Source organism: Dermacentor albipictus, unplaced genomic scaffold (assembly GCF_038994185.2).
Source record: "Dermacentor albipictus isolate Rhodes 1998 colony unplaced genomic scaffold, USDA_Dalb.pri_finalv2 scaffold_14, whole genome shotgun sequence".
Lineage (NCBI taxonomy): Eukaryota > Metazoa > Arthropoda > Arachnida > Ixodida > Ixodidae > Dermacentor > Dermacentor albipictus.
The window spans coordinates 8,254,768-8,282,654 of record NW_027225568.1 but is presented as its reverse complement, the minus strand read 5'-3'; the positions used below and the strand labels follow the sequence as shown (position 1 = coordinate 8,282,654).

At 46.0% G+C, this 27,887-nt stretch overlaps 1 protein-coding gene across 1 annotated transcript in view; it reads left to right on the top strand.

The window, feature by feature from the left end:
- Window positions 1–27,887, top strand: part of Ogdh (oxoglutarate dehydrogenase Nc73EF) — a 281,327-nt gene that overhangs the window by 140,700 nt on the left and 112,740 nt on the right. The window contains exon 12 of the mRNA XM_065438718.1: window positions 16,305–16,457. Within this exon, the coding sequence (XP_065294790.1) occupies window positions 16,305–16,457 (153 nt within the window). The remainder of the gene's footprint in view (window positions 1–16,304; window positions 16,458–27,887) is intronic.

Genomic DNA, 27,887 nt, shown 5'->3' with positions numbered 1-27,887 from the left:
CTTGGTATGTGCGAGTAGGTGTGTGCCACTCTTCACAGAACATCTTTGCCGCCATCTTGGGTAACCAGGTATATGCCACTGGGAATGTACCACCCTACAATGACAAACGCTAAATTTTTCCGATGCTGAGAGGAATTGAGCCCATGTCACAAGGGGTACTGAGGTACAACAACCCCACGTTTTAGAAGTCTGCACCACAAATGCACAGGGTATCTGCCGCTTTTCAATGAATGCCTTTCACACCAACACACTTTAGCAAGCTACACCATGAATGCACTGGGTACTTGCTTCTCTTCAATAACCCTCTCGCCAACTTGGGTCACTGAGTTCAGTCGAACCCACTTATAACAATATTCAAGTGCCACGAAAATTCCTTTGTTATAACCGATAATTATTATAACCGGGTTGCATGAAAAAATCAAAATAGGGGGATGGTAGGGCTAATATGAGAAAACATACGTCCTTTAAACAGAGAACCTGCTAGATAACCATCAGTGGGTACAAGAAAGGTTGCTCAACAACAGATCACCTAGTTAGGCTAGAACACGAGATACGTGCTGCCTTTCTACACAAACAATATTGTCACACTGTTTTCTTTGATTTAGAAAAGGCGTACGACACAACATGGAGGTTTGGTATTTTAAGGGACTTAGCGGATTTAGGGATCCACGGTAGAATGCTTAAATGTCTAGCCGATTTCATGTCCGACTGAACATTCCAAGTGCGTTTAGGAACGGTGCTGTCCCGCATATTTGTTTAGGAAAACGGTGTGCCTCGAGGATGCGTATTAAGCACAACATTGTTTGTGGTGAAAATGAACTCTGTCAATAGTGTAATTCCATACTCCATGATGAATTCATTATATGCGGATGATCTACAAATTGCATGTCGTGCATTGAGCATAGCAACCTGCGAATGGCAAATTCAAATTACGTTAAACAAACTCACGCAGTGGGCATCTGAAAACGGTTTTCGCTTTTCAACTGAAAAAACTATTAGTGTTGTCTTCTCACAAAAAAGAGGCCTACAACCAGATCCCATGCTTAAGCTACAAGAAGCCACATTACCGGTAAAAAAAGAACACAAGTTTCTGTGTGTTCTGTTTGATAAAAAGTTAAACTTCCTGGCACACATAAATAGCCTTAAAATTAAAGCGAACAATGCTCTTAACGTCCTCAAAGTCCTGTCCTGGAAGCGCTGGGGCTCTGACCGTAAATGCCTGCTACGCATCTACCGCACTTTGGTGCATAGCATATTAGACTACGGTAGCATCATATATGGCTCAGCCAGACTATCTTACGTCCGACGACTTGACCCAGTTCATAACCTTGGACTATGACTGGCAAGTAGTGCTTATAGAACATCGCCTGTCCAGAGTTTGTATGTTGACTGTAATAAACCTCCTTTACAGCAGCGCAGAGTGCTACTAACTTTTTCTTACTTACTAAGAATTCAATCCTCACCACAACCCATATGCATCAACATTGCCACACAGTGTAACTCATGCTTACACTATACAAACAAACCGAACATGATTAAGCCGCTTGTCCTGGGAAATGAGGAATATGTTCGGGATTATGACATTCCTCGCGAAGTCCTCCAGGTTGCTAGAAAGCCACAGCGTTCGGCCCCGTGGTACGATTTTGAACCGTTATGTGACTAGACATTGACACATTTAAAGAAGAAAGACACCCCCACACGAACACATTATACAAGAATTCCGTGCTCTTCAGGACAAATACCAAAATTACAGGGAATTTTACACCGATGACTCTAAAACGAAAAATCACGTGGGTGTTGGGGCCGTAACGGAACATTGTGAAACAAGTATTCAATTACCACAACATGCCTCTGTCTACACAGCCGAAGTCTACGCTATGGACTGCAGTTAAAGAGGGCATCGCTGACAAACACGAAAACACAGTAATATACACTGATTCATTAAGCACACTGAAGGCTCTACACGCGAAATCCGAATGTGAACCCCTGATAGGGGATATTTTAAACATGGTAACATTAAACAAGTACGGCCAGTCAATTAGGTTTTGCTGGGTACCAAGCCATGTTGGTATACCGAGTAATGAAGCAGCGAATAGGTGTGCATCAATGGCAGCGTGCAAATACATAACAAACACTGAGCTTCCATATCGGGATAGTATCATGGCGATTAGGAAGGCCTTGACGTCAAAATGGCAACAGGAATGGGACCATTGCTTAAGCAAGAAGCTACATCTTGCTAAACCCGTAATTGGTGAGTGGAAGTCGTGCACTCACCAGCAACGGTTCTATCAGGTGATCCTGTGTCCACTCGGATTGGACACACACATTTAACACACAACTTTCTCCTCGAAAAGAAAACCCGCCAACTTGTGGAAAATGCAATCAACCTCTTACAGTAATATATATCCTTATAACGTGTCCACAGTTTGAAATGCAGCGACGGAAGCTTTTAAACAACCTATATAATTTACATATACCTTTACACCCTGCCCTATTACTGGCAGATGACCCGCTAGTGCCATTTACTAACCTGTTCCACTTTTTTGAAACAATTGGTTGTTTACAACGAACTATAATGCAATGCCGGTTTGCCTGCTCTAACCTTGCGTTTCCTTTTGTCTTGTGACTGGCGCAGCATGGCCTTCGTTGCCTTTGTGCCATTAAACCCCAACTAACTAACCAACTAACTGATATGAGAAAACTATAATGGCAAGGAGGCCATTGCCCCTTCCCAACACCTTCCTCCATGCAGCTACTGATTGTGTCCACTGGTTTAACCACTTCCTGGGTGCTCCGATCCCCACTGGCACTGCTATAACAACTGCAAAGAGGGGTCACAGGCGGCAAACGATGTGCCAGCTCTGCGAGCTCCACTGGCCCCAAAAGAGGCCTTTAAAAAAATGCGAGAAGGTTGCCACGCCAGCCTGTCAGCTTGAGAAATCCAGAAGAAACACTGAGGCGAGATTGCCACAAGCATCTCGCCACTTACCTCTCAATGGCTTGCACGAGAATACCCTATGTCTGTCAGCCTTGCATGCTTTATGTGAAGTTTTCCGACATCCTTCTTCAAGGCATCCAGGCGCTTCACGGAAATCCCGGGAAGCCTCGTAGGGAGGGACTGAATAATCTGTCGGGCCTCATGTGAGGACAATGTTGAGGCAGCCTGCTGTACCGTGTCATCACTGCTGTCATCGCCGTCGCTATCCGATGCAAGTGTGGTTGCGACGATTGCTTCGTCAGTTAGAAGCGCATAGTTTCCAAATTTGTAGTCATGTGCTTTAATTGCACCAGCAATGTCATGCACTGCCGATGATTAGTGGGCGGATCAGCTATCTTCTGTTTCGTCGGCGAGTCAAATGAGGCTGAGAAACCAAGTGGTGAGGAATGATTTCGACGCAACCAACAAAGAGGAATGCGAGCAATTAAAGCTGTTTACAGAACTGCGCTGAATGAGGATCCAGCGAGCAGTCGTGTGGAGCAATCTGGGAGCAGTGCAGTTTATGCGATCCATTTGTGTTTCGAAGGGTGGCGTGGCTGAGAGCTGTGGGTGCAGCCCATTTGTGTTCAGAGGGGCGGAAGGGAAATGGGAGAGAGGTGCGCGTGGAATGCTGGAAATTGAGTGCATGGAGGCTGTTGGAGCAGCGGGCCATCATTCAGCGGCTCGAATTTCTCGTCTTCTTTTTTTGTTTTCAAGGATTTTGCATTCACTACCTTTCAGTATGGACACCCAGCAGCTAGGCTTCATAGTTATAGCCGATAATGCGGCATCGGGACATTGCAGTAAGCAGATTTCACCCTGGAAAACATAAAAAAATTGATGGTGCAGCAGCTTCTCATTGTTATAACCAATATATTGTTCAAACTGGTATCATTATAAGTGGGTTGGACTGTATGTGCCACTGAGTGTGCAGCAAGCAAGAGAAAAATTGTCAGTGTTCGCAGGCACCGGCACGCCACACTTCTAGTCTTGGAGCTAGGCCATGCACAGACTTCTCTGCAGTGCCACTAGATGGCACAGTGTGCCCAGAAAGAAGCGCAAGGGAGGAACCCGGTTGCTGCGTGACGCATTTCTCATTGTTTACATGCGCCGGCACGCCATACGTTTCGGAGGCCATGCACAGACTTTGTGGTGGCGGCACTAGAGGGCGTCAAGTGTTTTTAGGGAAGCACGAAATAGGAGTCCTGCTGCAGTACATGCCTTATACATATCTCGTTTTGACGGTCGCAATACGTTGTGTTGCTACATTGATTCAATTCTAATGCATTACTACTTTCGACAGTCGTTGTGGGATGGGTCCTGCTGCAACTTATTTCTCCTTTTTTTTTCATGAGTACAACAAATCGTGTGTGCCAACATTGTAAAAGACATCTAATCTGGTACGAGGGCAGATCAGAAAGTCTTCGCTCTTATTTTTTATTAGCCAAAAGAAGGTAGATACAGATAGTTACACTGAAACCTCGTTACTACGAAAGCCACATTAACAAACTATTCAGGTTAGTGAACTTGTAAAGTCCTGCTGTCTTCTTATAGTTTTAATGTAAAAGTATTTCAGAAGTACGAACTTCAGAATACCAAGCTTTTCAGAATAACAATCGTTATTCAGTTTCCCTGTGATAACACTGCCTCAGTATAACGAACTAATATTCTGAAATATGAGGATTCTTTGATTTCCGTCTATCCTTCACGGCAGTTGAAACAGTAGGCTAGCAGATGAAAAGGCACAGGAAACGGATATCGCAGCGCATGGGTTCAGAAAACCTGAGACAGCACCTGAGAAAAAAAGAATGCGTGCGAGTGGAGGCAATGACGCATCAGGTTTTGCAAACACATGCTCCGCCCACAAAAGTGTTGCCTAGCAACGGACGTGCATCTCTTCCTTCTTTCACCCTTCTTTCTGCATATTCCTCTTTCTTTCATGCTTCTTTCTATGGCTGTACTAGCTACATGCGCGGTGAAATGTAACCTCCATACTTGTGGTGATGCCACATGGTCGCACTTTACACTTTCCAGATGGTGTCATTTATGCGCGCTAGCACTTTCACATAGCTCAGATGTCCGTTTCAAGCAACACATTTGTGGCGTCGATGGCAAGAAATGTAAAAAAAGAAAATGAAAGCAAGAAACATTGCACTTTGGAGGCGACACGGCGCTACCTTTATGTCAGTATTCTCGGCGTCAGCCTCTGCTTTGCACGCGTCACTCTTATTATACGATGCTTTGCTGGTGCGTGGCGGCGGAATCTATGGAAAATAGCAACAGCGACGTTTTTGTGGATAGCTCATAGGGTGACAACTTATTAACTGAAAGGTTGATGGGCGGAAGGGTTAATTTTGGGGCTTTCACTATAACAATCTTTAAGAATGACGAACAATTTACCGTGGTTCCCTGAAGTTCGTTATATCTAGATTTCACTGTGCAAATATACATATTATTGTATTTACTTGGTTCTTAATGCGCCCTCGATTGTAACGCGCACCCGTTTTCCGTGACCAAAAAGAAAAGAGTACAATACCGCGTACCTCGTGCTTTCATATAGAAATACTATATTCTCTCATTTGGAAAAAAGATTTATTCCCAATACACTAAAGTTGCAATGAAAAAAACGCAAATGGAGTCGGCGTACCTTGCCGCCAAGATTTTCGCTGCGCTGGTACGAGTTGAGTGGGGCAATTGATATCACTCCTCGTCGCTATCAGACAATTCCTCATCGCTATCAACAGACCAAAGCATTTCATCCTCGGTGCCGTCCATGGCATTCGAAATCCCGCACTTTTTAAAGGCCTTGTTGACCATGACAGACAGAATCGTGCACCATGCATCTTTCACCCATACAGCAAAGTCCTGCAGCGAGGCACGCTTTATTTTATTGGCGGGCGTGAATTCGTGGTAGCCACTGACAAGCCATTCGGTGTAGAGCGCCCGAATTCTAGCTTTCACTGGCTTGTTCAAACAAACATCGAGTGCCTGGAGCTGCATTGTCATGCCGCCAGGTATCGCGTCAAGGTTGGTGTTGCATGCAGCCAGCTTGTCCTTCATGCGCTGGTCAAGATGGCACCTGAACGCGACGAGCACAAGCGTCCCGCGCAGACCCAAACGGCCGCCGGGTCTCTTCCGCCTAATGTTATCAATCCAGTCAGTGACCAAGTCCGTGGTCATCCAACCTTTTTCATTTGCACGCACAGTCATGCCACTCGGAAACATGATTCCTTTTGGGAGCGTCTTCCATCTGAAGATAAGATACTGGGGCGGCTTGTGCCCATCTGTAGTGAAACAAAGCATAGCAGTGACTCTAGTTTTTTCTTGGCCGGAAGACAAAATGCACACTTGCTTCACCCGCTTCTTTTCAACGTGTGGTGGCAGGCATGTCAAAGTAGAGCGGAGTCTGATCGGCATTTCCAATCTGTCTAAAGTGGTAGCTGTTTCTATGGGGCAACTTAAATACATGCCACTAAAAACTGTGCAGTTTCTTTTCATATTCTTCGGGCAGTTTTTGGCATATCCCTGTCTGCCTTCGAAGAGAAAAGCTTTTTCTTTTAATAAAATTTGATAGCCAGCACCTGTTTGCTGTGAAGTCACTCCGCATTAGCCTTTCTGTAGGGCTAACAGCATCACCCGTACTTTGAGCAGATCGGTTGTCACAGGCTGCTGTGCCGCTCGCTGCTCTTGCACATATTCAGCAAGCAGCTCTTCTATTTCGACGAAGCGGCCCTGCTTCAGTCCACTGAAACTCCTTACTTGTTGCTTTGGTGGCGAAAATATTCTCCTTCTGTTTGTGCCAGTCCTGAACGCAAGTTTCGAGAACTCCGAGTGCTTGTAATGCGACCCAATTTATGTCTGTTTCCGCGCACATGATAACTTTCCTTTTAAATGCAGCATCATGGTGGACTCGGTGGGTCTTCGCAGTCAGCGCTTCCATGCTGATTGAATAAACGCAGAAAACAGAAAGACAGGCGGTAGACTAGGTTACACCAGCGATGGTTACATGTACAACATGGAGGTATGCACATGGAGGAAGCTACGGCAGCTAGGCTATAAGTGCGTGCGAGGCGGCCATTTTTCGAATGCCGATGGCGATATGGTAACACAGATTTAGGGTCGTACTCGATTCTAATGCACATGCAATTTTCGAACCCATTTTATCGGAACAAAGGTGCGCATTAGATACGAGTAAATATGGTAGTATACGTACCTTATACTATTTTTGCACATAGTCCCCACACCAGTTCATACATTTGTCCCATCGCAGCATTAAACTTGAGATGCCCCTGTGCTAGAATTCATCCGGCTGACTGTGGAACCATCGTTGGAATGCTTTGGCTTCATTCTTGCATGGGAATCGCTCTCCTACTACGGACTTCTTCAGCGGACCGAAAACATGGAAATTACTAGGGGTGAGGTCTGGACTGTATGGTGGGTGGTCCAGACTCTCCCAGTGAAATGACCGAAGCTTCTTTGTGGTTCTGATTGCTACATGTGGCCTTGCTTTGGCATGGAGGATATCAGCGTTGTCCACATCGAGTATTCCTCGGTGTCCTTGCCGGATGGCAGCCAGCTGACTTGATAGTGGGGAACAATAACTGTCAGCATTGATGGTTGGACCTTGTGGCATGAAATCCAGCAGGAGCAGTCTTCAACGATCACAGAAGACTGTTACTGTCACTTTCTCAACAGATGGCACTGAAAGGAATTTTTTCATCACAGGCAAACCTAGATACTTCCACAACATGCTCTGCTGTTTCAATTCCGGCATGAGATGCAGTATCCTCATTTCATTGCCAGTAACAATGTGGTTCAGGAAACTTTCACCCTCCTTGGCATATTGTTGCAGATGCTTCAGTGAAGCAATTATTCGCTTGCCTTTCATAATGTCATCCAACTGCTTAGGCACCCACTGGCATGAAACCTTCCATACCCTAAGGACCCGTGAACGAAAGCACTCTCATACGAAATGCAAGCTCCAGGAAAATGTCCTTGAGGTGCACACTTCGATTTGGTTTCACCACTGCATGCATGCGGGAAATGTCATCAGTCAGCTATGCACGCGGCTTCTCCGAATACTCATTGTCATGCAAGTCTTCATGGCCTTTTGCGAACTCGCAACACCAACACCTCACACTTAAAGCGAGACACCTTTCCCCATACGTGGGCTACATTTCCCTGTGGATTTTGATGGGCATTTGTCCCTTGCTCTATTGGGGGGGGGGGGGAACTCAACCACTGGAGAAACTGGTGCCACCATCGGCGTGACGTGGCATGAGGGATCACGTGGACACAGCGGCTACGTCAGCTGCTTCGGAAACGCCGAAGTGAGCTGAAAACAAAAGTTTGAAGTCCCACCTGCGCTGGGTTCTGATTAAGTGGTGAGGCCTTCCTGCCTTGGGTGTCTGCTTGACAACATTTGAAAGCACTTTAATAGGTAGTGGCTGCCTTTGGAGGCGTGCAGCATGGTAGGCTACTACTCGGTGCCGCAGTGCCGGACATACGCAATGGAGCCCGGTGTCAGCCTTATTCACACGTAGCCGAAGGGCAAGAAGCTGCATGAAGCTTGGCTCACAGAGCTTAGAAGAACTGGCAGGCAGCCATCGGCTACAACTCGGGATATGCAGCAAGCACAGATGCGAGGAAGGTTTCTTCTATGCCGCCAGGACTGCGATGTTCGATGAGTAGCAGAAAATGTGCACCGAGACGCTCGCCTGTGCTCGCTGCCCGGCTAATGTCATGATGGTTTAGTTTATGAACTTATTGATCCCAGATACTGGCAAGTTCACTGGAACGAAGAGGGAGCCGTAAGAAGCACATAAAAAAAAAAGACATGGCATATTGTCATGTTTGAGTATGAATTGATGGACTGGGTTACGAAAAAGAAGCAGCTGGAAATTGGACGCTGAGAAGACCAATAAACATACAGGGCGATGCAACTTGAGAAATAATATTGGAATGTCCAAGAATTTAAAAAAAAAAGGAAGAAAAGATTGAATTGTCGCGACGGCACATCACAGTCGCCGTAGGCGTCGAAGTCTCTATAATTAAATTATTTTTGTAACAGTTCTGATAGCGTCCACTCAACAATGGTTGCTTGTCTACTGTCAAGGGCTCATATTCTGCGGCCTAGAGCTCACGGACTGGTACGAAAACGTGCACGGACATGCATACAGACGCGCAGTCGGTGACTGCGAACCCGTGCAATCGCTGCATTGAGGCTTCATTCTGGTATGCTCCATTCGGTTATACAGACAGCCCACTATAAGAACATATTGTTACGGAAGGGTGAAAGAAGAGAGAGAGAGAGGAAGAAGATCGCGAGACGCTGGCTGCTGCATGTTATTACTAGTCAGCCATGTTAACCCAATTGACCCTCCTTGTATATACATTGCAAATACAGTTTTATACTCCCAACATCCCCTTAACATATTGGTGGGAGGTGCGGGTTATCACGGCTGGAAATGGAGCTCCGCAGTGGACGTCGCATCACCGTCCTCACGATGAATGACGGTGAGCACTCGGGATCAACGTCGTTGCCGCCTCCAACGTTACCATCACATGCTACATCGCTGTCCCCTTCAGTTGTGGTTGTGCAATCCAAGGATCCTGGAACTTTCTGCGGGACTGGTGGCGCCGACGTTGAAGAGTGGGTGGCTATGTACGAACGTGTGAGTGGAATCAACAGATGAGACCCTACGCTTATGCTAGCAAGCTCGTTGTTCTACTAAGAGGCACGGCAAAGGTGTGGTTCAAAAACCCTGACGAGGACTGACCAGCTGGGACCAATGCAAAGAGAAGTTAACAGAGTTGTTTAGCAAACCAGCCGGCCGTAAGATTGCCGCAAAGCAGGAACTGGCCTCTCGTGCCCAATCCCCCACAGAGTCCTATGTTTCGTATATCCAGGATGTGCTCGCGCTTTGTCGTAAAGCCGATCATGATATGACAGAAACTGAGAAGGTAGGGCAAGTGCTCAAGGGAATTGCTGACGACACCTTTAATCTGCTCATGTGCAAAAGGTGCTCTGCAGTTGATGCTATCATCAAAGAGTGACGACAAATCGAGCAGACCAAAAGCTGATGCATCCTGCACCCATTCACCAGACTTCCCATTGCTGCTGCAACGTTGATGTGTGAAGATCAGCTTGCACAGCAGCATGCGTCGCCATCAGAGGATGTGGTGCAAATCGTTTGACGTGAACTGGATGCGATGGCACCCGCAGCTTTCTGTTCGTGTAGCCCTGATGCTACCCCTTTTTCAGTTCCGCACGTGCAAGCCATCATTCAACAGGAACTTGAAAACTTTGGCCTACATTCTGTCTGTGCTATCACTAACCCCAGAGCCAACGAACGCCCTCCTGCTATTTTCGCTCCAGCCTGACGCTTCGCTCCGCGTTATTGCATCCCGAATGAGCAGAGAACTGTGGACGACCTGCCGATATGTTTCACCTGTCGCCACAGCACCGACAACTCTGCCAGGCACACGAGGTATGGTCGCTCACCATCGCCGCGCGGACACCAGTGTTGTTCGCCGCAAACACGTCGCCCATCTTCCTGTTCACTGCAGCCACGTCGCCTTTTTTTCGGAAAACTAAGAAATGCAGCCCTCGGAGATGGTGCTGCATTGCCTAGTACTGCAGCAAATCCTCTTTCTGTGTCCACAAAGAGAATCGTAATCGACATTAAAATAGGCGGCTTACCTGTCCAAGCACTCATCAACACTGGAGCCCACGTAGCAGGGATGAGTGCAAGCCTACGTAGACGTTTAAAGAAGGTCCTCACCCCAGCAGCTGCCCGAGTGCTTTGTGTGGCCGACGGCAGCGTGCTGGTTGTACTCGGAATGTGTACTGCGCATATAAGTATAGCTGGCCGCCCTACTTCTGTTCTCTTTACTGTGATCGACAACTGCCCTCATGACATTATCCTTGTATTGGACTTTTTATCCCATCATTCCATTCTCATTGACTGCGCAACCGGGGTTTTTCAGTTGGAACTGCCTCAAGTTGCTGATGCTCCGCGCACCGCTCCACCGCACTTCCGTTCGCTTCAAGATGTGCGTCTGTCACCTGAGGCAGTCATTTACCTCACTTTGACCGCACAGCCGCAGATTCCCGGAGGTGCATATGCCCTTCGCCCCATCATCAATGAGCTTTTGAACCAGAACATTGCTCTTCCGCATATGCTGGTGACAATTACTAATAACAACATCATTTCTTCTGCTTCTGAAGTTCAGCTTGTGCCCTCAAGTGCTTCCAGCTGGCATGTTCTTGGCCAGCGTTTCTAATACTTCTGAATTTGACATAGAAAGTCCGAATGCCGAAAGCTGTTTCTTAGCATCAGTTGCAGCTCACAGCTCTGCTTCCCTAACGGATGACTTGGTGAAGATGATTGCACCTGACCTTACCCCTGCACAGGCCACGGACATATGTCTCCTCCTCGAATCGTACCTTGACATCTTTGATTTCGGCGAGAAGCTTTTAGGACAAACATCTGTTGTTCACCGCCGTATCAACACTGGAGACACAAATCCTATTCGTCGACGTCCCTATCATGTATCGCATGGTGAACGTCGAGTCATCAATCAGATGTGGACAAAATGCTCCGTAAAAAGGTCATCGAATCATCAGCCAGCCCTTGGGCCTCACCTATTGTCCTTGTGAAAAAAAAAAAGATGGTACCTGGCATTCTTTTCGTCGATTATCGCCATTTGAACAAGATCACCTGAAAAGACTTCTACCCACAACCGTGCATCAATGAGGCCTTGGACTGCTTGTACAGAGCTAAATACTTCTCATCCATTGATCTTCAATCCGGCTACTGGCAGATTTCAGTTGATCAAATGGACCGCGAGAAGACTGCCTTCATCACGCCGGATGGCTTATATCAACTCAGTCATGCCCTTTGGCCTATGCAATGCTCCTGCGACACTTGAACGTATGATGGACCCTCTTCTGCGAGGCTATAAATGGACCACCTGCCTCTGTTACCTTGACAATGTTATTGTTTTTTTCTCCCACGTTCGGCAGCCACCTTACCTGACTCAGTGCCATTCTTGCAGTCTTCCGAAAAGCCGGCCTCTAACTGAACTCCACGAAGTGTCCATTAGGGCTCCATCAGATTACCGTGTTGCGAGGCCTCATTAACGCATCTGGTGTCCAACCAGATCTCGAAAAAGTTTGCGCTGTACGCAGTTTCCCTGTGCCACGTTCTGCTTCTGACGTGCGCTGCGTCGTCAGCCTGTGTTGTTATTTCGCTGTTTCTTCGAAAACTTTGCTAACGTTGCTCGGCTTTGATAGATCTTCTAAAGAAGAACAAGGCGTTCTCATGGGGCCCTGAGCAAGCTCGCCGCTCCCATCGGGTTTCTGACTACCCCCTCCCATACTTGCCCACTTTGATCCATCTGCACCAACCAAAGTCCACACTGACGCAAGCGGGCACGGCATCGGCACTGTTTTCGCCCAACAGCAAAATGGTACCGAGTCCGTGATAGCTTACGCCAGCCGCCTGCTGTCACCTGCTGATAGAAATTACTCCATCACCGAGCGGGAGTGCTTGGCTTTAGTTTGGGCTGTCACCAAGTTCTGGCCATATTTGTACGGCCGCACATTTTCAGTCGTTAAGGACCACCACACCCTCTGCTGGCTGTCTTCCCTCCGGGACCCCACAGGACGGCTTGGTCGCTGGGCTTTGCGGCTCCAGGAATTTTAATTTGTTGTCAACTATAAGTCTGGACGTCTGCACAAGGACGCTGACTGCCTCTCGCGTCACCCCGTGGATCCTCCCGATCCTGTTGCGCATGATCCGGTGACCTGCGTGATGGCTTTGACTGACATGACCGACATGCGCACTGAACAACGCGACGCATCCGTACAGTCCATCACTAGAGTGCAATCTGGCAGCACCGACGGCACGTGTCACACATGTTCGCGCTGCACGACGGCATCCTCTACCACCGCAATATGACGCCTGACGGCCCTGAGTTGCTCCTTGTCCTTCCTCGTCGTTTGCAATCCGTCATTCTCGAACAACGTCGCAATGCACCGACCGCGGGACACGTTGGAGTTTTGCGTAGATACGACCATGTATGACGCCAGTTCTTTTGGCCAGGCCTCTACCGGTCTGTGCGTCATTATGTCGCAACTTGTGAATTGTGTCAGCACCGGAAGAAACCTCCCCTGCCACCTGTCCGCCGTCTCCATCCAATTGAAGTTCCCTTTGAACCATTGTTTCGTGTAGCCCTTGACCTGCTTGGCCCTTTCCCGACGACGACTAGTGGGAAGAAGTGGATTGCCGTCGCTACTGATTGCGCGACACGCTATGCGATAACTAAGGCGTTGCTGACTAGTTGCGCAAGTGACTTTGCCGATTTTCTCCTTCACGGCGTCATTCTCCAGCACGGTGCACCTCGACAGTTACTTAAAGACCACGGTCGCTCGTTCTTGTCTCGAGTTGTGGACAACCTCCTCCACTCTTGTACCACTGAGCACAAGCTGTCCACCGCTTACCACCCACAAACAGTCTTACGGGACGTCTGAACCAAACACTCACAGAGATGCTGTCGATGTACGTCTCCAATGGTCACCGCGACTAGGACGCCACGCTGGCCTACGTGACATTCGCATATAACTCGTCCCGACATGACACCGCAAGATATTCACCCTTTTATCTTTTGTATGGTTGCGACCCCACTTTGCCCTTTGACACCATTCTACCTTCTGTGCCCCGGTATTGTCACTGAGTACGCTCGTGAAGTCATCGATCCTGCTCACATGTCGCGTCAAGTCGCCCGATCTCGCTTATTAGCCTCACAGCATCTCCAAAAAGAGCGTTACGACCGGTGCAATCGCGATGTTGAGTTTGCCCCAGGTGCTTGGATGCTGCTTTGGTCACCTTGTTGTCGGGTCGGCCTCTCCCAGAAGCTTCTCTCCCGCTACACAGGGCCTTATGAAGTCCTACGTCAAGTTAACGACATCAATTACGAGATTGCACCGATACAGTTTTATCCATTACCAAGTTCGCCGCCTGTTGACATGCACGTTTCGCGGCTGAAGGCATACTTCGCTCGCAGTGCTTCGCCTACCATGCGCCGAGACGGCGCTTCACCACCGGAGGTCCTGTTACGGGAGGGTGAAAGAGGAGAGAGAGAGGAAGATCGCGAGACGCTGGCTGCCTCGTGTTGTTACTAGTCAGCCATTTTAACCCAATCGACTCTCCTTGTATATACATTGTAAATATAGTCTTAGACTCCCAACATCCCTGTAACAATATTTCACATAGTTCTCTCTCAGCGTTTGCCTACCTTTCATGCAAGAAGCCGGTTCCGGAGACTCAATCGCGGCAACCGCCCGCAATGGCATTCACTGTAGGTATTCGGTAAACAGATAGCTTTTGTAAACGATTCTGGGCTTTCAGTTTGCCCAAGATTATTATTTCGACAGGAAAAAACTTCCCTCGTTTTGAGAGTACGTAAAGAAATGTCCAGGAGGGCTGCCGCGTGGTGCTTTTATTGAACGCCGTAAGCGAAACCTGCGTGGAGCGCGCTGCGTGATCCCTCATGCTACATAAGGGAGGTGCTTCCGATGGATGGCGACTTCAAAGTCCTCACCCCCAATAGAAAAATCACTTTGTTGCTCATTTGCTGTGGACGTGTGAAGTGCGACCACCATATTCAACAACTGAAAGCAGTGCTGTGCCGCGGAGCTACTAGTAGATAAGGCCGGGCTGGTGTAAGAAAGGCCCACCACTGAGAATGGATATGTTGACTTTGCATGTACAGCCATAATTTGGTTAAAAAAAAACATAGGGGCAAAGGCTTTCTCATTCACCCTTGTATTAACTGTGGCAAGATATGTTAACTCCTAGCACTCGCCAGGGAGGCAGCACAGTAGCGGCCAGCTTGGCTTCCCCAATGTGGGTGCCTCTGTGATTGGAGGTCACGCGTACTGGTTTGCTGTTAGTTTATTTTTTGCAAAGAAAAGGTTCAACCCGTGGAATGGACACAATAAATAAAAAAAGGGTGCTACAATTTTGTGTTGTACGTTATGGCACCTGGGATATACCCATTATGAAAAGCACCAGTTGGTTATCATCATGAGTTGCCTGCAAAAGAACTCGCTGTGCTTCTGGCTTCCAGTCGCCATTTCTTTTTTGTAGACATGTTCAGGTTCAGGCAGGCCTGTTGTGATCATTTGCATGTTAGTCGCATAGATGTCACACCACAGAGTCAGTGCCAGTGATGGGCCTACATCTCATGAAAGTCTTTCAGAGGCCTTCAGAATATCATCAGAGGCCTCTGATGGCTTCGAGTGAAGTGCATTAACTGCTGGTTTTCTGAACCCACTGAAGCTGAAGTTTTTCGGCTAGAATTTGCTGCTCGTAAAAAATTTTATTTACTGAAATTTAATGCCCTGAAATGGGGTAAATACAGCATGTTGTGATGAGTGTACAAGCTTGCATAATTACATTTCATCATGCTGACCGAGCTAAAATAGCTGCGTGTTGTGCATTGGTGTGACTTATATGCCACTCTGTTCTTCGTAGCTTGCAAGAAGTTGGAGGTGCAACTTGTAGATTAGTAAATATGATATCTACTTTTGCCTGTTCCTGAAAAGGCTGTAACACCACACAAACAGATGTATGCCCTAGCAGAGAGTAGGTGATACAGCACTGAAAATGAAACTTTGGCACCCATTATTGTCAGCTGTAAAAATATTCTTTACTCTCACTGTTTAATATTTGGCCTTGAACCTCCATTCTGTAGGCACTTGTGAACTACTGAAAATACCTTTTTTCTCAATTTTCACAAATTGCCAAAAAAATGTATACATAGTTTATCTCCTTAACACTTCAACAAAAAGCAGTCTTCTGTGATGTTACAGATTGTGGCAAGGCTAGTTGATTGTTGAATAACAAAAGAATTGCATTCTGTAGAAAAAATGGAGATGCCAGCTTTTGTAGACTACTGTAGAAAATTAACTCAAATGAGCAAAACAACTGAAATTTGTGTCATGGTGCATTGCTGCCACTGCTATGGAAGTCTGGCTGAAAAATGGTGGATAACAAGGGAGGAAAATAAATTCAGCTTTCTTTAACTGCAATTTACTCTTTTACGAAGTCATCTCTCTCTGCTAAACTGATGCTGAGAAAAAACATTTTGCCACTCTAGCCTGACATGGTGTCTGCCCTTATTTAGGGCCCCTGTTGCCGAGAGTTCATATAGTCTCCAAATAAGTGTATTTACGAATCTCCGGGTTTCGTACGCTGCCTGAACAACTTTCTGCTGTAACACATTGCCGGCTTTGTATCTGCTCTCGCTTGGATCACAGGTGGGCTACCGACGCAATGGCCACAACGAGGTGGACGAACCCATGTTCACACAGCCTCTCATGTACACCAAGATTCGCAAGCAGGCAACCCTCCTCGACATCTACTCACGCAAGTTGCTCGACGAAGGCGTTGTCTCTGAGAAAGAGATTGAGGTGATTGATGTTTCCTTCTTGACAGCTTGTTGTCCTCTACTGGCACGTCGCAAGGGCATAAAATGGAATTGCAAATTTTTCACAAGTTTTCATGATCTACCGTTAAACCTCGATATAATGAAGTTCAGTGTAAGGAAATTCTTAATATAATGAAGTATTTAACTTTTCATAACCTTTTGTCCATAAAACGCCATGTATTAGAACCCCAATTAACGAAGTGTGTTTGTAAGCCATTTCATCATAATGTAATTTCACTGCTGCCGCATAGGAATGCTGAGAAAATAAATAGAAACTTCTGCGGACGTAGATGGTCAAATGATTTAATTAAAACCGACTGTTTGCAAACGCACCTCTTAAATCGCATGCAACGCGACAAGAGCGACCGCCGAAATGAAGCCGCATCATGTTCCGTATAAAGTCCAAGTGCAATAAGGTCCTATCGCGCCTGGCGCACTTAATGCTTTAGGTGCAAGTGAAAGTGTGCGAGGGTGAAACAAGAAAGATGGTGGCTTCACGTGTGCTACCTTCCTGCGCGAGCAAAAGGAAACGGGAAGGAGAGCGAGCTTGCAGTAATGCGATCAAGCGTGCGTGAGTGGGCGGAGGCGGAGTGAGGGGTAAGCTGCCGTGCGTCTCGGCTTCAGCTGCACATCGCTGTAAGTGTGGCTGAGTGCATACATAGCCATGGACTTTGCTTTAAGGTAATCTTTCGCGTATGCAAAGAGGGGGTGTGCTGAGACGCCGTGGCACCACGTAATCTGGCTTACCGCTTGTGTAGTATTGCAGCTTGTGTAATCTCGAGTTTCAGTAACCCATTGGAGTGAGAGGCAGACCAAGCATTCACTCCCTGCTGCAGGCACTTTTCCTGATAGCGTCGTCCCAGTGCGGGGCAATGCTATCAGCCGTGGGGGCGGAGTGCACGTGAAAGTGAGAAGATATCGTTGACGTATGTGGCACGAAAAACTTATCATTTTTTGCAGACTCCCAAATTCATCAAAATGAATTGTTTTCTCATTGAAATTAGCTTTTTTTGATTGCCTGATATTTAGAAAAATTCTACGGCCCCTTTTCCTATAAGAAAAATCGATCAGCGACTGAACTTACATAAAAGGCCGAAATTTCGATATAACGAAGCAAATTGCCGATTTTAGCGACTTCATTATATCGAGGTTTAACTGTATCACCTTGTAAAAAGTGCATACTTTGCAATGTCGTTGGTGTTTCCTGTGCGGAATTGTAGATTAAGAAATGTGCAGTGAACCCTCTTTATAACAGTGTCATTGGGGTAGTAAATGGACTTTATTATAACTGGTATTTCTCTAATAAAATGTCGCAAAGCCCTTAAAAGAGCCATAGCATTATGAGGAGTAGATATCAACAGCATGGGAACACTGAAACAAAACAGCACTCCATAGGGTGATAGTGGTGAAATTCTTCAATGTCCATGAAGCAGTAGCTTTGTCTTGTCAGTTGTAGTTGCATAATAAAGGCAGTTCTGAGGAGCTGCTGCCATGTGGTGGAGTGGCCATTGCAGTACTCTTTGCTTCTCCAGACTGGTAGAACAAAAGTTAAAGGTCATTGTCTGTGCTGCACCGAGCAGCCTTTTCTCAGTTTTTTCGTGCTTTGTACTAAACAGCGACAGGTGCCACTCCACTTTGAATGCCCTGCAGTCGAAACCATGAAAAACTTAGAATGAAATTACATTTTGAATAACATATATTTTGTTGTGACGGTTTGCTGTATATATATATCAAAACGTTTATTAAAAAAAAAGTGCAGAAAGCGAGTGGGTGGAGCCTCTAGTCCAGGTACCCACTGGCTTGAGCTGTATATTATAGGTGCTTTGCAGCACTGGGGCATGGACACATCCATATTTGATGACTTGTGCGTGCCTTACCTCCATGAGTGGTCTTGTTTAGGAAGGCCAGTTGTGGGGTAGTCATACAGTGGTAAACAGAGCAGCAAGTTTCATGGGGCACACACTATGCCCAGCTGTCAGCTGCGATGTATTTTGGCTTTGCACAAGATCACAAATGAGAAGGAGCATGCCTGTGAGTTGTTGCACTATCTAAGTTGTAGGAACTGCTTGAAGCATCTATGTGAAACACATAGCTTCAGTAATGCTTCACTGTGCTGTTAACTGAAATGTGAGACATAAGCTGAACTTCGTGCAACGTGCTTTGGCAGCTTCCAGCAGGACACACTATCTGTGTGATTGAAGCTGGAGGTCCTGTCATTTCTGCACAAACTGCTTAATGTAGGTTGCTCTTTGTGGAATTTTCTGTTGAAGTCAGGGCCGCTATTTTGTAGCAATGCCTTATGCCTTATTCTATGCTATTCTTATCCACCACACACGGCCGCCTGATCCCATTGATAATGTGGGCAGGCCGTCGCCTTGACCACTGGCCAAGCGCGAAAAGCCTGAAAAGGCATCGCTACAAAATACCGGCCCAGGCCTATTAAGTTATTAATAGGGGTGTGCGGATATCGAAATTTTCAAATACGAATCGAATACACACATTTAGCTTCGAATATTGAATAATGGTATCCACATGCACTTTTAGCAAGTTTAGTTATTTTAACAGTTTGGAATATTGCAATTATATCAGTAAAAAATGAGACTAGTAAGCATTTATATTAAATGATTGTCTATTTGACTCATGCTAACTTGGGAACTTGAATAATACCCACTAGCTGTCTGTTTTTGCCAACCTGTGCCTTATTATAGCATCAAACACCTGTAAACACAGCGGTAGTTGACCCTGTTTCAGCTGTGTCACTCATTGAATTTGCTGTCAAGCAATAAGCTTAGGATAGGGGCATCACTGCTGAGGATCGGCCCATTGGACCTGTACTCCCAGGAAGAGCATTCTTATTGTATCTGAATTCTTTTGCATAGTCACCCCGGTCCCCTTTCATTGCACTCTTAAAGGGACCCTGAAACGATTTTGGCGATTTTCTACAAACGTACTCAGTCGTTAGAGTAGGTTCTTCTGATCATTAATTGATGCATCTAAGTGCTCTGCGTAAAGCATGTAATTTATTATAAGGTTTTAAAAATACACATCGCTGCCGATCGCAGCGCACTGCTCGGCGGAATTTTAAGCCGCCCCTACCCATATGATGCAAATAACCCATATTACGTCACATGGGCGAGCTATCTGATTGGCTGACCAGGGCGCGTGGTCGATAATTTTTCCAACTTTATGGTGAACAAATGATGCTCGTAATAGTTGGAATGTTAGTTACTTTGTTTTTGTAAAAAGAAAATAACTTAAAGAGAATACACAAGAATAGTTTTTTAGTACACTTCAGCACTTCCGGCACACAGCAAGTGTCGTCTGCTTGTGTTACAACGTACTCCATTTTGACGAGAGCTCCGCGGTCAGAGTCGGTCTCAGTCTTTTCGCGAGCACTATGATTCGACTTTGTTGCCTTGTGGACTGCAAACCTAGCGACCTGCAAACCGCGAGTCTAGTATTAGGGCAAACGCAAGCGCAAGGGGACAGGGTCTGGCCGCTTGACTGTGCCGGGATGAGCCACGAGATGAGCAGAAGGGCAAATGTGAACGGTCTGCACGGTGCAGCCACCTGGTGGCACAGAGCTCAACCATACACAGTAGCAGCAACGAAGTGTATTCTTTGCTGCTAGTGTGTATTTTTCGCAGGAGTGTAATCATCAACACGTTGATTTATAAATGTTTAAAATGCTTTACACTTGGTTAGAGCAATATTAGCACTTTGTTTGACTGGTTAAGTGCTGCGCCAGCAAGTGTCTGGACCGTGCAGACCGATCAGGCTGCTCACGTACGTCTACGCTAAAGTTCCTTCATCAGCTTGAGTTTATGCCTCCAGTCATTTGCCGAAATGACCAGCTTGCCTGTTTTTAGCGGAGTACCGGACACGTTCGGCGCTACGTCAGAATGCTCGCAACGCACGCTGCTTCGATAGCTCTCGGTCGACGGCCAAGCGGCTAGCGGAGAGGTCTCGCGCGGGAGGGGGCGTGCTCCTAAACAACCGGAAGTGAGCGATGTGACGTCGCATCGTGACGCTGAACCAGTGAAGGCGGAGCTTAGCGCCGCTCGCTCGGCGAGCGAGTTGAGGAGGAAAAGCATAGCTAGGGAGGAAGGTAACTTCTAATCGCTTGCAGCTCCATTAATACGTAACGCTTCACTTAAATTGTGGTGCGAATGTTCTACTTAAGCTGTACCCTACGCGCCTACAAAATTTGTCCGAACCGTTTCAGGGGCCCTTTAAGTGCACCCTTGCTGTCCACAAACCCATGCCCCTTACTACTGAGAGGCTGGCTCTTCCGCGCAGCTAAGCTTTCCAGTGGCCGAGTGCACGGTACAGGTGAAATTACACCAGCAGCACGAAATTATCACCTGATTGAGCCCAAAATCAGACACGCATTCTTAGATTAGATAGAAGGCTAATAACTGTGTTTGCGCCCGCAGAGCCGTCAATCAACATGATATATTTGTTTAGAATATTCATATCAAACTGAATACACGAAATTTTCTAATATCTAGTTTTCAAATTGAATATTTATTAATTTATTTTGTTACTTTCAATGCCCAAAGGCGTTACAGAAGTTGGGAAGTTGGGGAATAAAATAGTACATAATTGTTGATTGCTGGCGGCTAGTATATACAATAATAATTGTCGACAGCGGATTTAAATGCAGAAACACTTGTAATGGCGACGGCGGAGATGGGCAGGTGGTTCCATTCCTCCGTTTTTGGCAAGAATGAATAGGAAAATAAGTTAGTATGACAAAAAGGGATTTCAACTTTATGACAGTGATTAGTATGTCAAGACAAATAAGATGACTCATTAAGAAGTTCATTTTTCAGATGTGGATTATGAAAAATCTTATGAAATAAGGCTGAACAAAACACTTTTCTGTGCAGAGAAAGATTAGGATGTCTCAAAATCTTTCATCGCCGATACACTTGAAAAGCGGGAATAGTTTAACAGAATGAAACGTGTACTATGGTTTTGTACTGATTCTAATTGATTACTAAGAAATTCTTTACTGGGATCCCACAAAGCATATGCATATTCAAGCTTAGACCTTACAAGTGTTTTGTATGATGTTAATTTAAGAGAAGATGGTGCCCTTGAAAACTTGCCACGTAAGTAACCTAACGTGCAATTAGCATTGTTAACGTCGTAGTTAACGTGGGTTTTCTAAGAAAGGTTAGCAGCCAGGTGAACACCTAAATACTTATATGTGGTAACCTCGTCTAGTACAGAGCCATCAGTGCGATAAACAGGCAGGTAGAAGCTTTTCGGGAGATGCTCGTTCATCATCATCATCGTCATCAATCTATTTATGTCCACTGCAGGATGAAGGCCTCTCCCTGCAAATTCCAATTACCTCTGTCCTGTGCCAACCGATTCCAACTAGCACCTGCAAATTTCCTAATTTCGTCGCACTACTTAGTCTTCTGCCGTTCTCTGCTGCGTTTCCTTGCTCTTGGTACCCATTCTGTCACCCTAATGGTCCAACAGTTATCTAATCTGCGCATTACATGACCTGCCCAGCACCATTTTTTTCTCTTGACGTCTATTAGAAAATCATCTATACCCATTTGCTCTCTGATCCAAACCGCTCTCTTTCTGTCTCTTAAAGTTATGGCTAGCATTCTTCGTTCCATCGCTCTTTGCATGGTCCTTAACTTGTGCTCAAGCTTCTTTGTAAGTCTCCAAGTCTCTGCCCCATATGTGAGCACTGGTAAAATGCACTGACTGTATACTCTCCTTTTCAATGATAACGGTAAGCTCCCAGTCAGGAGCTCACGATGCCTGCCATACGCGATCCAACCCATTTTTATTCTTCTGTGAATTTCTTTCTCATGGTCAGGGTTCCCTGTGATTTGTTGACCTAGGTAAATGTACTCCTTCACAGACTCTAGAGGCTGACTGGTGATCTTGAACTCTTGTTCCCTTGCCCAGTTATTTATCATTATCTTTGTCCATCTGCGTATCAATCTTCAACCCCACTCTTAACACTCCCCCTGTTAAGGTCCTAAATCATTTGTTGTAACTCATCCGCAGTGGTGCTGAATGTCATCGGCAAACCAAAGGTTGCTGAGGTATTCGCCATGGATTCTCACTCTTAAACCTTCCCAGTTTAATAGCTTTAATACTTCTTCCCAGCACACAGTGAATAGCATTAGTAAGATTGTGTCTCCTTGTCTGACCCCTTTCTTTATAGGTGTCTTCCGACTTGTGTAGAATTAAGGTGGCTGTGGAATCTCTGTAGATATTTTCCAGGGTATTTACGTAAGTGGTCTGTATTCCTTGATTACGCAATGCCTCTATGACTGCTGGTATCTCTACTGAATCAAATGCTTTTTCGTAATCTATGAAAGCCATATAGAGGGGCTTATTGTACTCTGCAGATTTCTCGATAACCTGATTAGTGACGTGGATGGGATCCATTGTAGAGTATCCTTTCCTGAAGCCAGCCTGTTCCCTTGGTTGATGAAAATCCAGTGTTGCCCTTTTTCTGTTGGAGATTATTTTGCTAAATATTTTATATAATACTTGGAGTAAACTTATGGGCTTATAATTTTTCAATTTTTTAATGTCTCCCTTTTTGTGGATTGTATAACGTTGGCATTCTTCTAGTTCTCTGGGACCCTTGAAGTCGATAGACAGTTTGTATAAAGGGCCGCTAGTTTTTCAAGCAATATGTCTCCTCCACCTTTGATTAAATCGACTGTTATTCCATCCTCTCCTGCCGCTTTTCCCCATTTCATGCCTTGCAAGGCGCTTCTGACTTCATCTCTAGTTATAGAAGTTTCTGTATACTGTTCATTATTTCTAATAGAGTACTTCTGAGCCCTCTGGGTACTATACAGGTCAGTATAGAATTCTTCTACTGCTTTTATTATTTATTTATTTATTTATTTAAAAATACCTTACAGGCCTCAAAGTGAGGCATTGAGTAAGGGGGGCAGTACATAGAAAATACATTGAATACAAGGCATCTATAAACCGTGTCTGTTTACAACCTACAACCAAAGTACAACTGAGATGAAAAAAGAATTATTTAGATCACGATTCACTAGGGAAAAGAAGAAACATAAAAAACATAATATAATAACAAGGAATAAATCACACAGATTTTTCAGTGAAGTCGTGTAATTAATAACAACAGTAATGATGAAAAACAGTGACATAAAAGTTACGGACGCGACATTCCAACGAAACGGTAAACATAGCGACATAACAGCAATAATGCGAAAATAAGCTGTAAATATAGTGCAAGTATAGAAAGCATTGTGCGACAAACGTAAAACTTCACTTTTCGTTAGTCATGTATTCAGTCAAGGCATCACGGAATGAATCGTAGTTAGATTGGCTTGCAATGCTGTCAGGGAGCGAATTCCATATTCTGATAGCACGAGGAAGAGCAGAGCAATGGAATGCCTTTGTAGACCCGTAAAGGCGGGCATAGCTGAAATGATTATGAAGCCTATGTGACGTGGAGTAGGGTCGTTTCAAGCATGCGGGTGTTCGAGGGTGGCGTCATTTGCTCGACGTCATTTGCCATTATGCCTTCGATATCGCTGATGATATTACCCTGCTTATCTTTCAGTGCATACATCTTGGTTTGTTGTATGTCAAGTTTCCATCTCACTGATTTCAGGCTGCATCCATTTTTTACGGCTTCTTCAGTCTTTCTCGTGTTATAATTTCTAATATCACTTATTTTCACTTTGTTGATCAGTTTTGACAGTTCTGCGAATTCTGTCATATCTCTTGAGTTGGATACTTTCATTCTTTGTCGTTTCTTTATTAGGTCCTTTGTTGCTTGGGAGAGCTTGCCCACTTGTTGCCTTGGTGCCTTGCCTCCCACTTCAATTGCTGCCTCTGAAGCCAGCCTCGTTATGGTTTCATTCATTACCTCTATGTCATCATCATCTCTCTGTTCTAAGGCTGCATATTTGTTTGCAAGTACCAGCCTAATTTTTTTGCTTTTACCCTTCCTGCCTCTAAGTTGACCTGTTTTTTCTTCAGCAATATTACTCTTTCTCTCATCACACTGAGGTGAATCCTAGCCCTCACTAACATATGATGACTGCACTTTGCCCTAGCTATCACTTCTACATCCTCCACTATGCTGGGATCGGCAGAAAGTATGAAATCAATTTCATTTCTTGTTTCACCATTAGGGCTTTTCCAGGTCCACTTTCTGTTGCTACGCTTTCTGAAAAAGGTGTTCATTATTTGAAGCTTATTCCTTTCTGTAAATTCTACCAGCATTTTTCCTCTAGCATTCCGAGAATCGATGCCGTAGTTGCCAATTGCCTGTTCACCTGCCTGCTTTTTCCCCACTTTTGCATTAAAGTCACCCATTACTACTGTATACCGAGTTTGCACTTTTCTCATCACTAATTCAACATCTTCATATAACTGATATACTTCCTCATTGTTGTGACTGGATGTTGGAGCGTAGGTTTGTACTACCTTTAATCTATACCTCTTATTGAGTTTGATTATGACTACTGCTACCCTCTCGTTAATGCTGTAGAATTCGTCAATGTTGCCCCCTATGTCCTTATGGATTAAGAGTCCTACTCCGTATTGCTTCTTATCAGGGAGACCTCTATAGCAGAGGACATGGCCATTATTTAGCAATGTGTAAGCCTCACCAGTTCTTCTAATCTCACTAAGGCTGATAATATCCCAAACAATGTCTGATATTTCCTCAGAGTCCTGCTAAGCTAGCCTCACTCGAAAGGGTTCGGGTTTTAAACATTGCAACGGTCAGGATGATATCTACAATTAACCAATGGCCCTCAGTCCCCAGCAGCTGCGGAGCACCTGACCAAGGCGGCGGTCAGACCTGTAACGCAACAGAGGGTGCCAAGAATTTCTGGCTCTGGACAGGCCGCCAATGGAAGATGCTCATTACTTTACACTTAACGTTCAAATGCATTTGCCATGCATTGCACCAGTAAGTAAGTTATAGCATCGAGGTCAGATTTAAGTGCTGCAAGATCAGTGTCAGATGATATTAAGCGATAAATTACGCAGTGATCAGCGTATAGCCTGATGGATGATTGAACTACATTAGCCAGGTCGTTAATGTAGACTAAAAATAAAAGTGGGCTGAAGACAGAACCCTGCGGCAGACTGGAAGTAACGGGACAGGAAGAGGAATCAAAATTGTTAGCTGTCACAAGTTGCGTTCCATTAGAAACAAAATTTTCAATCTTGGCAAAAATGTTAGGATCGATGTTTAATTTGCTTAGCTTCAACCGAAGTAGAGGGTGAGAGACAAGGTCAAATGCTTTCTGAAAATCCAGGAATATGTAGTCGACAACACCCATTGTCATGAGCAGCGAAAAGTTCATGGTCAAGCAAATTAATTGCATCACACACGAAAATCATTTGCGAAATCCATGCTGTTTCGTCATAAAGAATGCATTAGACTCGAGTAAATTAACTAAATATGAGTACGTAAATAATATGTTCTGATAGTTTGCAAGAAATGCTAGTTAATGATATAGGTCTGTGATTATATTATTACGATATTATCCGCGAGATGCCCAAGAGACAAGCCGCCGCGAGAATGACGAAGTGAGTTTGTGCCCTTGGCGCGAGCGAGTGTCGGCCTGGCTCTCTGGCTCCGCTGTAAATAGCCTGTAAATAGCTTCTTTCGTCTATGTCTTTCCACACGTAACATTCTGGTGGAGGTTAGCGGTCCCTGTCCTCGCCATGGAACTCCGAAGTGGTTGGTACATCGATCTTGTCACCATGCCTCCTGGTGACGAGACCGCCTCTGCAACAGCTTCAGCTTGTCCAACTGCTCCAGTCATCACGGTTGCCCAACCTCGCGACCCTGGTGTGTTCTCTGGCCTGGAGGGACAGGATGTTGACGAGTGGATCAAGCTTTATGAACATGCCAGCGCTAATAACAGGCAGGACCCAACCATTATGCTCGCCAGTGTCATCTTTTATCTCAGCGGCACCCCACACATGTGGCACCAAACGCATGATGACGAGATAACCAGTTGGGAGAGTTTCAAAGAAAAGCTACAGAACTGTTCGGCGACCCCATTGGGCGCAAAGTTGCCGCGAGAAAGGCTCTTGTGTCTTGGTTCAGTCATCTACAGAGCCATACGTTTCATATATACTCGACGTCTTGGCTCTGTGTCGCAAAGCTGACGATGCTATGTTTAAGCAGATAAAAGTGGCACATGTGCTGATAGGCATCGCCGACGATGCTTTCGATTTACTTGTTTTTGGCAACATTTTGACTATCGATGCCATCATCAAAGAATGTCGTCACCTTGAACAAGCAAAGAGCCGCCGTATCTCACACCACATCACGTGGCTACCCAACACTGCTGCTATGTCTACATGTGAGCGTCGACGCGTCAGACTACCACCTGTGACGACGTAACCCATATTGTTTGCCGCAAACTAGAGGCCGCCTGTTCACCAGCTTTCTCAGCGACGCCTCCCGATCCACCAGCAACCACGATTGCGATGATTCAGGCCATCGTCAGACAGGAATTTGCGAACATGGGTCTGAACTTTGTGTGTTAAACTTCTCAACCCAGTGTTCCCCCACTAGCGGCCCTCTTCGTCCCCGGCAGTCCTTTTCTGCCACATCTTGCCGCAACCCGTCCAAATGGCGTACCCCTGATGACAGGCCGATCTGCTTCCACTGCTGTCGCATCGGCTACGTCGCTCGTCACTGCCGCAACCGATGGCCATGACCTCCTTGGACATATGCCGGCGCTTATTCTCGCACCTTTGGACTTTCTGTTCCCTATACTACCCGCCATGAACCCACTGCCGCTGGTGCTCCTGCTCCGAACCTTCGCTATAACCGCTCGCCCTCACCTCGACGCCATCAGTCTCGTTCGCCCCAACCCCGTCGCTTCTCTTCATCGCCTATCGCCTCCCGGGTCGAGCCAGAAAACTAGGCACTGCAGCTTCTAGGGGTGAAGCTGCATTGTCGACCCTGGCCTCAAATCCTCTGCTCACGTTACCTACGAACCAAAACCTTCTTGACGTTGACGGCTATCCTGTCACGGCACTCATCAATACAGGAGCACATCTTTCTATTATGAGTGCTGCCTTCCGACGACGACTGAACAAGCTCCTCACCCCAGCGTCGGCACACGTCGGCTGCGTTGCGGATGGCGGTACTGTGCCTATCATCGGAATGTGTACGGCACGTGTCAGCATCGCCGGCCGCCACACTCCTGTGCTCTTCACTGCGATTGCTCTTTGCCCCCACGACCTAATTCTCGACCTCGATTTTCTCTCCGTGCATTCTGCTCTTATTGATTGCTCTGCCAGTATCCTTCGCCTTGAGTTACCGATTCTCGCCGAACCTTCTGACGCACCCCAGTGCTGCTCTTATGCCCCACCGGCTTTCTTCGCCTGCCGCTAAAGTCAT